Source organism: Mugil cephalus, chromosome 3, assembly GCF_022458985.1.
Source record: "Mugil cephalus isolate CIBA_MC_2020 chromosome 3, CIBA_Mcephalus_1.1, whole genome shotgun sequence".
NCBI classification, from domain to species: Eukaryota; Metazoa; Chordata; class Actinopteri; order Mugiliformes; family Mugilidae; genus Mugil; species Mugil cephalus.
The window spans coordinates 1,738,679-1,751,297 of record NC_061772.1 but is presented as its reverse complement, the minus strand read 5'-3'; the positions used below and the strand labels follow the sequence as shown (position 1 = coordinate 1,751,297).

Below are 12,619 nucleotides of genomic sequence, written 5' to 3'. Positions count from 1 at the left end.
AAGAAATGGATGTGGTTGAAAATTTACTGTCAAAGCCATTTTCAAGATGGACTTCTCAAGAAAAGCTGGGCATCGTTAAGAAAGGTTAGGCAACTCAGAAGCTACAGAAAAGGATTTGTCAGTCTACTAACTAGTAGCAGTACCCCTGGTTCACAGGGAAAACTGGTGAGAAAAATATCTTTATGCCATTTCATTGGGTCAGCGTTGATGCTGGATTTGACGTATGTGACTGGTGCAAAGCTTCAGTGCAGGTGTGCTGCTATATTGTTTGCTGTATTTGCTGTATCTGTATTTTATCTCATGTTCAGGAGCCTTTTCCCTGCAATAGCGATATTCCCTGAGCCTGGGAAGCTAAACAAATAGATTAATATGTTTACTTAATTTTTTATCACATAATTACATTTAATAAACTATGAGCGATTTTGTGTGGTAATTTAAATGCACATTATATTTTAACAAGCATTACATTTCAAGTTACTGGTTTATTTACTGGTTATCATTGCCGACAGCAAAGTTCATCATAAATATTATTTGTGAAGTGAAGAGTCCAGTGACTGAGTTCCACAATGATGTTGCCCGGAAATAAAGGCGGAGTAAGCGCTCCCGTAATTTCCTCTTCTCTGACTGCTAGACAACTAACCAGACCAGACGAGACCGACGCAGACAGAGACGCAACATGGATCCGAACACGACAATTTTGCGAGTTAAGAGAAAAAGGGGCACCGACCCCGCCGATGCGTTATTGCTGGCTTGCAAACGTATCCGACCGGAAACCTCCCAGAGCTCGAGCGAAACGGTACCAGAGCCCGGCGAAGCGGAGGTTGAGAACTCCGTCTTCAAACTAGTGGCGACCGTGGCGACACAGGTGAGAGGCCCGCTGCTAACGGAGCGTACCAGGCGGTGGACACATTAGGGACGGCTTTGGGGAAATTGATTGTTACTTATGTCCAAATGTTACTATTTAGCAAAACTGATCGATAGAAAGACGAATTTGACTCCAGGGAGTGACCGTTGTTGTGTGAAAACAGCGCGCTTTTCATGCTAGTTGTTGTTAGCATAGCACTCAGGCTAACCACCGCTCCTAGCCAACATTAGGCGCAATTTATGCTTCTGCGCTTAAGTGACGCAGAGGCTCCTGCGTTAACGCAGACCCCGCGCGGACCTAGCTGTTGTACCCAATCCAATAGTCCGTGACTGCAACAGCCTGTACTGGCGCTGCCTTAATACCGATGACGCTACACGTAGCACTGGTGTGGTAAAGGTTAGGGCAATTAAAAAATGATTAAGGACTTTAAAGCAATGTTGTTGTTGTTGTTGTTTTTGCCTCGGAATAAATTCAAATACATTAGCTTCTAACAAAAGGTGGTGAAAGTTAGTGTATTGGATGGTCAGGTTGAAGAATTATTTGGAAAATACTTAAATTTCTGCCTAAATTCAACGACTCGTGGTTTATGATGAAATGCCTAATTTTCAATGGCCGAGTTAGTATGCTGAGTAATTTTCATCTTTGTCATCTGTCACCACCAGGATGCTCCTGTCCAGACGCAGGTCCGACAGGCTCTGGCTCGGCCTCGCATGGCTCATGCTGTGCGGCCCTCTGCTGGCAGCTCACAACGGATAATCGGAGATCTACGGAGCACAAAGTGGAGCACCCGGAGGGAGGAACGCTATAGAATACTCTCAAGCCACCGTGCAGGGCTGTCAAGCCCAGCTGAGCAGCAAACCCCCCAGACAGATGCCTCTGAGGCTGTAGAGGAAAGTGTGAAAGAGACAGGCAAACTTTGTGGTATCGGCGAAATCCAGGTGGTGGATCTCATCCACGAGGATGTCATAGACCAGGACAAACTGTCTGACAAGGTGAGTTGTATCTAGAGATGTACTCGCTACTTCCTGCAAAGCATTATTGAGGACTTTTGGAGTAACATGAGAATGTTGGTCTTGCATGATTTAAAACAGGAACATCAAAAGCTGAGGGTATACAGATATAAAACACCTTATCGACATCTCTTCAATACTAGATGCAAGGGTGCAGAGCTCTTTACTAGAACTCTGTCCAAAAAATTTGTTTTATTTTGATTTTCTAATTTGAAAGACGAGATATCAATTCTTAAATCAGTCAGATCGATTTCCAGCATCCTCTGTTAGAACTCTTGCTGCAATCATGCAAACCTGGTTTCAGTTGCCAAATCTTGTGAAACCACACAATAACCCATATGCAACTAGAGGTCAAGATAATGCGATTACATGCAGAGCTTAATCGAGCTGTGCTTGAAATTTGACTTTCTGAGTACAGTCTTTGTCCCAGTTTTGATGCAGTTGAGAAAATAACTGACGGGAGCATGTCCTCCTCCTCCACACTAGGTGGTGATGAGTTTCTTTTCAGTGGTAAAATACCATGTTAATATGGCCCGCTTTCTGGACCTATTTAGGTGAATGGATGGATGGATAGATTACTTTATTCATCTATCTATCTATCTAAATTAATAAAGTAATCATCATATAATAAACAACAGTCATTCATGCGGCAGAGCGGCATTTCATACAACAACCAGACGGATAATAGTACAGCTCTTTTAATCTCCTATGTCATGTGCGCACTACTTTTGGTGCAGGTAAGATATGCGCTATCCCTCAGGTGGTTCTTCTACCGGCTCTGTTTACCGTCTTCTTCTGCAACCGACTTTCTTGGATGTTTTTGTTCCGGGGTCACACACCAGCACAGCGGTCGTGGAGCATGCGCACGCGTGTTATCCGATTGTAGTCCCGTGAAGTGTATACATAGCAGAGAAAACTGAATTCCAAACGCATTATGTGGGTGTCGTAATCAGAGAACTCCGATTGTAGTCAGAGTAACGTGTTTACATGCACTTAAGTTGTCTAGCTACAGTCTGATTAAGGCAACAATTTGTTTTTTTCACATGCTTGTAAACGCACTGAGTGATCTGATGCCACAGATCTCTGGAACCAACGTTGCAATGTGCAATTTATTCAGCAAAGTAATTTCAAGCAAGGGTGGCAACACTACCCACATGCTGAAGCATTTCTTGACAACGCATCGCACTGAATACTGAGAGTGCCATGTGTTGAACAATCTCCGGTCAACACGTGCAGCTATTGCTAAGTATCAGCAGAGCAGAGCAGTGCTAGTGGGATTCCAGTGACCAATTTCCTCTTGGTTTACTTACACGAGCTCTTATTTCTTCTTTAGAAACTTAGTAAAATTTCCATTGCTTACACAAAAGCACAAACGGCTACTTTTTCTATACCAAAAACTCACAAGAGGAATTGATAAGGGAAACAATAAGGAATTGGATTAATGAGCAGAATCGATAATGGCATTTTATCAATGCCCACTGCTAGTGGGGACAGCAAATCCCCACAGCTGCACTGTTGGCTTCTCTTCTGCAGCGTGTGTCTGCGTGTCACATGCCCAGCAGTCCCTGACCCCCTGTTGAAGACCAGTGGTTTAGCTGTTTAGCTCCTTTTTATTTGCTTTTGTTAATCTGGTTTCATGTGCCCCTTTTTAACCACGAACACTTAAAAGTGTATGCGTTATTCTGGTTTGTGTATGTTCAGCAACATGTCAGTCCACGTTGCGGTTATAGATGGCTTACCTACTTATTCATTTGATTTCTTGCTCTGTTTTTCTAAAGACCCTGTCCTCAGATCCAGAAGTGGTCCTGTGCAACAACACCAAGATGCTGCGGGAGCGTCTGAGTATAACTGGAGAGCGCCTGGGAGAGGAGCACCGGGAGCAGGATGATGACTATGTCTACGATCTTTACTACCAGGAAACAGTCACACCAGGGTGGATCCAGGACATCCTGTCTGTCAGGGCCTACGCAGATGAGGGAGAACTGGTGTGTGTGGATGGATGGACGGACAGATGAATGTGTGCTGAATCCGGAGTGAGTGAATGAAGACATGGGTGAAGTAGTAGCAATTTTGTATTTGTTAAAAGAAAAAAGAAAAAGAAAGAAGCAAAGGTTGGCTGGCACGCAGCTGATCATGAATCTAGTTCAGGTCTTTGTACATTTGCTGACTGAGTTATGATTTATTACTAAGGGTGTAACGGACACACAAGTCACGGTTTGGTACGTACCTCGGTATGGGGGTCACCGTTCGGTACAACAGGAAAATGGCAACAAAACTCAGACATGTATAAGACTAGCTTTTTTCATTTATTTTGAACAGAAACTGCAAAACTAAAACCATCTCCTGTTGTAAAAAGGTAAAGATAAATAGAATAAAACATAAAACAAATGCATTAGGGTTTTCAAAGAAAAACCACACTTTCACCCCGTCGGGCATAAACCCTTACTTAAACCATGGTCTGGGTGGATCCTCGATTCTGACTGGCTGCGGGGTGTACATTAAAAAGTGACAATGGACACCCAGAAGTTCCGGTCAAATAACCTGATGACAGTTCTAAATCATTGCGCTGGCTCAAATGCTTTGGTAACCAAGGCAACAGAAACAGAACAGAACATATGTTATTTCAGTTTATTTATCAAAATGGCGATACAGTTGACAAAAAATTAGTTATTTTATAGTTAACTTTAACCTGTTCGGTGAATTTGATCATTCTGAAGACTGGGAATATGAAAAGAAGAAGGAGATGCGACACAAGGTTAAACCGGAGGAACTGGACAATTTAGAGGAGGATCCTCTACACATTAAATGATTAGAGTGAAAGGTGGATGATATTTCTTGCAATAACAACGGCTTAGGAAACTATCTGTGGACTGGAAATTTGGCATGATCCTCTAGACACACACCCGAAATTTCTTCTGAAAGGATACTTTGTATCACGTGATGTAACGTTAAGCAATCATCTCTCTTCCTCTCCGCTGATTAGTAACTGCTGCTGCAACGCCTGCGGACCGGAGATGTTAAATAGTCCACTCAGCCGCTTCTTGTGAAAAAGTTATGATTTAAACGGTAAAAAAACACAATATTAACGTATTAATAATTGACATGATATTTATTTATCTGAAATGAATAGACGACACAAAGTGCTCTGCTGCTTCTTCTTCTGTAATGTCAGTTGTTGGCAACTTTCAGGCTCATTACCGCAACCTGAATTGATGTGAGGACTCAACTTTTTTAAATAGTCACTCAGACGTATTCGTCGTGTGACTGCGTGCACCTAACTGTGACACCCATACCATGATGGGACGGGACAAATACAAATACCGTTACACCCCTATTTATTACACTGATCAGTCATAACATTAAAACCCCTGACTGGAGAAATAATTAACATTAACAACAGTTAGTGACCTGACACAGAAACAAACACTGTTCAACTGTTTAGGAGGCACAAGAGAGACCTACGCAGAATTAGTCAGGTAGTTTTAATGTTGTGGCTGATGGGTGTGATTCACACCGTGACAAAGGAACAAACGCTGCTTTACATGGCTTGTTGATGCGATTATGGGGCCTGTAGGAAGTAATGACATGAAAATGTGATTTACATCTCTTGTTTTATTTTGATTCTAAATCCAAAATGAATTTCAGATAAATAGGTTTTTTATTTCAGGTTCCTGATCTCGTGGTTCATGAAGAGGAGGTGTACGAAGATGAGGATGATGAGAACGAGGAGGGGAACTGGAGGAATGACTACCCTGATGAGGAGAGTGATGAAGACAGTGACAGAGAGGAGCGCTATGGTGGTATGTATTTATTAATTAGCTGATTTAGTTTGTGTGGCTCCATGACCTTGGTGCTGTTACAGCATGGTTGCCTGTTGTGTCTTTAGGTGCACGTCTTTGCTGTTTTCCTGTGTTGAGTTTGACAAACAAAATGACTTCACATGCTTTACGTGCTTGTAGTGGAAACGGTTTCAAAATAGGGAAACAACAATACAGTTAGCCTGGCGTTCAACATTGTTTTTTGAGTTCGGTTCATTTCAGACAGTCCAGGCCGCCGGTGTGTTTCAGCATGTTGGGCTGTTTCTTTTGTACGAAATCGTTTTTCTGACTCTTCAGGACTCTGCACTGATTGACACGAGGGCTGCCACAAACAATTATTTTGATAATCGACTAGTCACTGATTATTTTTGCGATTAGTCGATCTTTAAATATGATTTAAATTAAGGCCTGATGTCGTTGTTATAACATTACATCAACCTATGTGTGCTAAGGCTAATCAGCCTCGTCGTTAGCTTTAAGCTAATGTTAACGTTTACAGACATAAGTAAGTAGCTCACTAACGTTGACATTCATGTTAGCAGCTAACAAATATCTTATTGAGACAAATGTCCCTCTTTGTCAGAAAATGAATCATCTACAACATGCTTCCTTTTCAGATGCTCTGTTGTGCTGCCATGAAGGAAACGTTGTGCCTAGCTCATTTTGCATTCCACATTCTTATCTTTAATATTTTTGGGGAAATGCTCCTAAACTTTGGAGTGCCGTTGCCAGTTAGCTATGATACTGTTTGGCCATAACTTTTCCTGTGACATCACAGCTGACCCTGATTACCACTACTGCACATGTACAGGTACGGGGTACAGGTAAACAGTGACACCGATTATTAAATTAGGTGTTGCCGATTTTGATAGTTGATATATTCGTGACTAATCAACTAATCTAGCCCTAATTGACACTAGTCTCTTGACTTTCGTACGGCAGACCTGTTTGGAGTTCTACACTCATTTCCCAATCTGACATGTGGTAAACCATGACTGTTGGTTGAGGAGGAGGAGGAGGGATGAATGCAGTAGCTTGACTAAGGGTGGACTATTTTCCTTTGATGAGTAAATATTTTGGAACACAGACCCTCAATAGGTGGCCCCCAGGCTTTGATTCCTTCACAATGTGTTTTGTTTGGGTCGGCACGTGTAAACCGGGACTCTTATCTCTATGCCTACACGTTTTAACTGTAACTTTGAGAGCAGTTTGCTTGTTGACACTTGGCCAGCAGTATGTAGGGATGGGCAATATGGGCTTAAGAAATGAACCAGAAAGAATTTGCCATTCTGACAATAATGATAAAAACATTCTAATTCCAATCCATTTTTTTGACTCAGTCTGTCACTGCATTCTGTCTTCAGAGCTCAAAGATGATACTGACCAGTCGTAGTCAAATAACTACAGGTTTAAGTGGGAAGTTGTGGAGAAAACTGTAGTGACTAATCAAACAATGTGAAGTAAAGTTTGAAATGTGCAAACAGCAACATGTCTTCCTCAAGGCAAAATGCAATCCCTTCGGTTCTATCTGTCCACTACTTGCTTTGCTTCTTATATGCAACGGACTGACTGAATACGTCAGCAGTTATGTATTTAGTTTTTTTTTTTAACGCCGACCAAATTTCTGAAATGAAATCCAGCGATGTTTACGACTCGGACATAAAATAAATGTTATCAAGATGAAATGAAGAAACGTGTACAATTAGGTTGTCATTTATGTTGACATATTTATTCATCTTTAAACATATTTAAACTAGGGATGTACCGATCCGCCTTTTTCACCTCCGATACCGATATCTGAGGTTTAGTATTAGCCGATACCAATACAGTACAAAACGGTGCGGAATTATAGTAACAAACGGTAAGTTTCATTGTGTGGAAAAGACTGGGGTCATTCTTTTGTGCAAGGCAACATCAGACTTGACTTGAACATTTCTTTCCTATTTTTTTTTTTAAACAAATAAACATGAATTACTTATTTTTTTTAATAATTGTGCACCAGTAAAACAATCTTAACCATAAAAATATAACAAGTGTAACTGGTTCAGTCAGTGCAATTAGGGATTCAAAATCCAATGGAAAACACAATAAATAATAAATAAAGGAGCTGAAATTGAGGGAAAAAAACAATAGCTTCACTAGCTTCGTTGGTAGACTTTCAAAATAAATAGCAATCAGCTCTTAATATAGTTTAGTGCAAATGGTAATTAAACATCCATTACCGGTATGGATCGGCTCATTGTCACCGATACTCGATCTAGAATTTTCTTTGATATCGGTACCGATACACACGGGTCGGTGCATCCCTAATTTAAACTGCTATGTCTGTAATGTCAATAGCAGCACGACTAGCTACCGCAGGGGTGTCAAACTCATGTTAGTTCAGGGGCCGAGTACAGAATCATTTCATCTCAAAGGGGCCAGACCTTCAAATAATGACAACTTCGAATGTTTCCCTTTGTTTTAGCACAGTGAAGTACATTATGAGAGTGCTGACATTTAATGAACTGCACTATTACAAAATCTTTTATGAACAACCAGATGTTTCTTAAGAAAAAGAAGTGCAATTTCTGTATGTCTCAATGTTGTGTTATGTCCACAGCTCTTACTAAAATTGTGTGAAACCTCGGAAAAAGTAGTAAGTGGAAAATTTGCGGTTAATGTCTTGAATGTAATTTTTGCACTTTGCAAATTCATCCCGCAGGCTAGATCGGACCCTCTGGCGGGCCGCTTTTGGCCCGCGGGTCATATGTTTGACACTTGTGAGCTACCGTAATAACTTTAGTCTATGTGCAACATTTTTTTTTTCTCTCCTCATTCATAAAGCTAAAATTGGGGACACTTTCGGGCAGCTCTAGCCGGCGGACAGGTCATCCAAAACAGAGACTGTCCCCAGAAATGGGAGATCTGGTCACCCTTTTTTTCCCTCTCGTTCTGCTGCTTTACAGTGGGGGAAATAAGTATTTGATCCCCTGCTGAATTTGTAAGTTTGCCCACTTCCATAGAAATGATCAGACTCTGGTTTTTATGGTTGTTTACTGGTTATGGGTATAGACAGAATATCAGTCGAAAATGCATAAAAAACACACAATCTAAAAGTTATAAATTGTTATGTATTTTATTAAGGGAAATAAGTATTTGATCCCCAACAATTCACTTAGAATTCAGGCTCCTACAGATTGGCTGGTGCGCATGTGGCACACAGCTGTGCTCAGTCAACTAATTACCAATACTCCTGATCTTAACTCGTCATGTATATAAAGCACACCTGCTCTAAGAATCAGTTTCTTACATTCCAACTTCTACAGCACCATGGGCAAGACCAAAGAGCTGTCAAAAGATGTCAGGGACAAGATTGTAGACCTGCACAAGGCTGGTATAGGTTACAAAACCATCAGCAAAAGGCTTGGTGAGAAGGTGACAACTATTGGTGCCATTATTCGCAAGTGGAAGACCCATAAAAGGACCATCAACTGTCCTCGGTCTGGAGCTCCCCGCAAAATCTCGCCTCATGGAGTGAGGATGATGATGAGAAAGGTGAGGGAGCAGCCTAAAACAACACGGCAGGAGCTTGTTAATGATCTGGAAGCAGTTGGGACCTCCGTCACCAAGAAAACAGTTGGCAACACACTGCGCCGTTATGGATTGAACTCTTGCAGTGCCCGCAAGGTCCCCCTGCTCAAGAAGGCACATGTACAGGCCCGCCTTAAGTTTGCCAGTGAACATCTAAATGACTCAGAGAAGGCTTGGGAGAAAGTGCTGTGGTCTGATGAAACCAAAGTTGAGCTATTTGGCATTAACTCGACCCGCCGTGTTTGGAGGATGAAAAAACGTGAGTATGACCCAAAGAACACCATACCCACGGTTAAGCATGGAGGTGGAAACATCATGTTTTGGGGCTGTTTTTCAGCAAAGGGTACAGGGCAACTTCACCGCATTATGGGGCCAATGAATGCAGCCATGTACTGTAACATCTTGGACAAAAACCTTCTTTCCTCAGCAAGAACACTGAAGATGCCTCGTGGGTGGGTTTTCCAACATGACAATGACCCAAAACATACTGCCAGGACAACAAAGGAGTGGCTCAAGAAGAAGCATATTAAGGTCATGGAGTGGCCTAGTCAGTCTCCAGACCTTAACCCGATCGAAAACCTGTGGAGGGAGCTGAAGCTCCGAGTTTCCAAGAGGCAGCCAAGAAACTTGAAGGATTTAGAGACTGTCTGTAAAGATGAATGGGCCAAAATCCCTCCTGCGCTGTGTGCAAACCTGGTGACCAACTACAAGAAACGTCTCATCGCTGTGCTTGCCAACAAAGGTTTCTCTACAAAGTACTGACTTGTGTTGTGCTTGGGGATCAAATACTTATTTCCCTTAATAAAATACATAACAATTTATAACTTTTAGATTGTGTGTTTTTTATGCATTTTCGACTAATATTCTGTCTATACCCATAACCAGTAAACAACCATAAAAACCAGAGTCTGATCATTTCTATGGAAGTGGGCAAACTTACAAATTCAGCAGGGGATCAAATACTTATTTCCCCCACTGTATATAACAAAGCCTCACTTTCCACTTTCAGTTTTTCCCTCTCTGCCAAAAGCATATGCATCACAAAAGGCATGATCAAGGGTCTGTTGCCTTATGGGTAGCAGTGTTACCTACTAACTGTCCTGCTTTCGGACAGTCACATGACTAGGTGATGGCAACACAGATGTGCAGTCATGTTGCAAGCATTTTCATTCAACTAGACAACACTTGTAAAACCGTGCATAATGATAGTCATTATTTGGTTGCCATTTTCTCTTTTTCGTAATTCTATGCAGAAACTTTACTGTTTCCATTCTGTCACTCCATGTTGAAGTAGTTTGTGGAATCTGAGACCAGGTTTATCAGCTTCTCCCAATTTTAGCACAAAGTGAGTGGATATCTACTCCTGGAGAGGGTGCATGTGGACTCACGGACATGCACGAACGGGCAATTCAAAGTGAAATATAAATCATAGAAATGACTTTGATGCAGACCCATAAATGTGGATGTCTTACTGGATGGTTCACTATTATATTGACAATTATTAACATTGCAAGTTAAAAAGTCCAATGTTGTTGTCATTTTCCTCATAGTTAAAGTCTTCTTATCATTTTCACTGCTATATTTTTCAGTTGGTCAACACATGCAACACATAGAACTTCTTGTAGCGGACTGCAGTTTGTGAAAAGTTACATATACATATACATGCATGGCTGTTGTGCATGGGCATAGTGGGGCTGGAAATCACTATTTTATTGAAGCGATTCCGATTTACAAGTTTTCTGTTCTATTCAATATGAATTTAGAGAGATTTCAGTTTTTACAAAATTTCATGAAATATTGTCCAGTGATTTGTGGTATTTCCACAGTATTTTCCCATCTAGTCTTACATCTTTCACACCTGCTTGTGTGCAGCTCCTACCAGCTTTCAGGCCTGTTGCTCGGAGGGTTACAGCTTCTGTCATGCATTGGATCTCCCTCACACCGTGACTAATCTTATGGCACGGCCTTGTGAGATTTTTCATGTTTCAGTGTGTGAGGCTGCAGTGTGATTTCTAATGAGAGAATGCAGGAAATGACATGTATTTAGATCTTTTACGTCAAGATTGATTTGAATTGGAAAATTTAGTTTTTTTTTTGTTTTTTGTTTTTTTTTACCAAATATTTTTTTTCCACCAATGTATCATTTCTAAAGATTATTTTAATATCAACCAGAGCTGGGTGATATAGACTAAGAATGACATGACTATTCTAAAGCCTATTCTAATCCTTGTGTTTTTTTAAGTGGACTAAATATTCAGCTGTCAAATCCAAAACCAAACTGAGACAGACTTTCCTTCTCTGCTTTACAGTGTACAGTTGCCTGTATTTAGCAGCTTGCCTGCATTGCTATAAATAGTGTAGTGTCATCCTGTATTATGTTTGAAAGTGTATCGATACATTGCCTAGCCCAAGCACCAGCAGCCTTCCAGACTCCAGCTGCTTACTGCAGTCCTGCCTGTGATTGATTGACTGATGTTTGTATCATGTGCAGGTTACTGGGAGGAGGAGCACTCCTACAGCAGGAGGAGCTGGCAGCGCTACCAGAGGGAGGTGCTGCATGAGCTGGGCTGTGGTGGTAAGGAGGCGGATGAGGAGGAGGACGACGATGATGGAGACAAATATGATTCCAACTAATCTGCTGCATATGATCCCCACTCAGTGGATCTTCCCAGTGCCCTCTGCACAAATAACCCATACTCTAGAGACTACTGTGTAGGTAAGAGTAGAAGAACTCACTGCGACAAGAAAGAAAATCCCACCTTGCAGAGAAGCAAGGTGTAGATGAGATTTTACAAAGTTTCTAATTTCAAGTAAAATTGAGAAACATTCCATTAACACCGGGAACAATGTACTGTTCTTTGTGCCAAAGTTTTAAAAGTCACAAAGCTTGTTGACTAGTTATTTAGAAACTGCACACATGTGAATGAATCCATCTCTTACTACTCAGATGGTAAAGGAGTAGGTGTTATTTCTGGAAGGATCCAGTGTTTTTTGTTTTGTTTTTTTACTGTGGTGGAGTGAATTTGTGTGTGGGTGTATGTTCGAAGTGGATGTGCGTTTGAAATGTTGCACATTAGTGGGATATGCCTTGTGTGCTTTGTGCTATGTTAGTGAGACGTCTCGGGCCATGTGTGGTTGCAATTTAGGGTGTTTGCATTTTGTGCACGGTAGCGTGTGTTCGTACAACTGTGTGTGTTAGATTTTTGCATAATATGAAAGTGCGACACATCATTTTTATTGTGAGTGCGTGTTTCTCTTGGATGCTTGATGAGTTAAACCGTTTGTAAATATGTAGATGTGTATAAAAACAAAGCTTTCAAAATAACAGCGTCTCATTGTCGGTTATTCCTGCA

At 41.3% G+C, this 12,619-nt stretch overlaps 1 protein-coding gene across 1 annotated transcript; it reads left to right on the top strand.

Moving 5' to 3' along the window:
- Window positions 1–619: 619 nt before the first annotated feature.
- Window positions 620–12,591, top strand: slc7a6os (solute carrier family 7 member 6 opposite strand). The gene is made up of 5 exons (XM_047579993.1): window positions 620–865; window positions 1,528–1,857; window positions 3,654–3,860; window positions 5,543–5,675; window positions 11,758–12,591. The coding sequence occupies exons 1-5, from the start codon at window positions 677–679 to the stop codon at window positions 11,898–11,900; spliced, it is 1,002 nt and encodes a 333-aa protein (XP_047435949.1). The 5' UTR covers window positions 620–676; the 3' UTR covers window positions 11,901–12,591.
- The last annotated feature ends 28 nt before the right edge of the window (window positions 12,592–12,619 follow it).

Coding starts and splice junctions, on each gene's coding strand:
- slc7a6os (XM_047579993.1), top strand. CDS start 677: ATGGATCCGAACACGACAATTTTGCGAGTTAAGAGAAAAAGGGGCACC. Junction 3,861..5,542: donor ACGCAGATGAGGGAGAACTG/GTGTGTGTGGAT, acceptor TTTTTATTTCAG/GTTCCTGATCTCGTGGTTCA. Junction 5,676..11,757: donor CAGAGAGGAGCGCTATGGTG/GTATGTATTTAT, acceptor TATCATGTGCAG/GTTACTGGGAGGAGGAGCAC.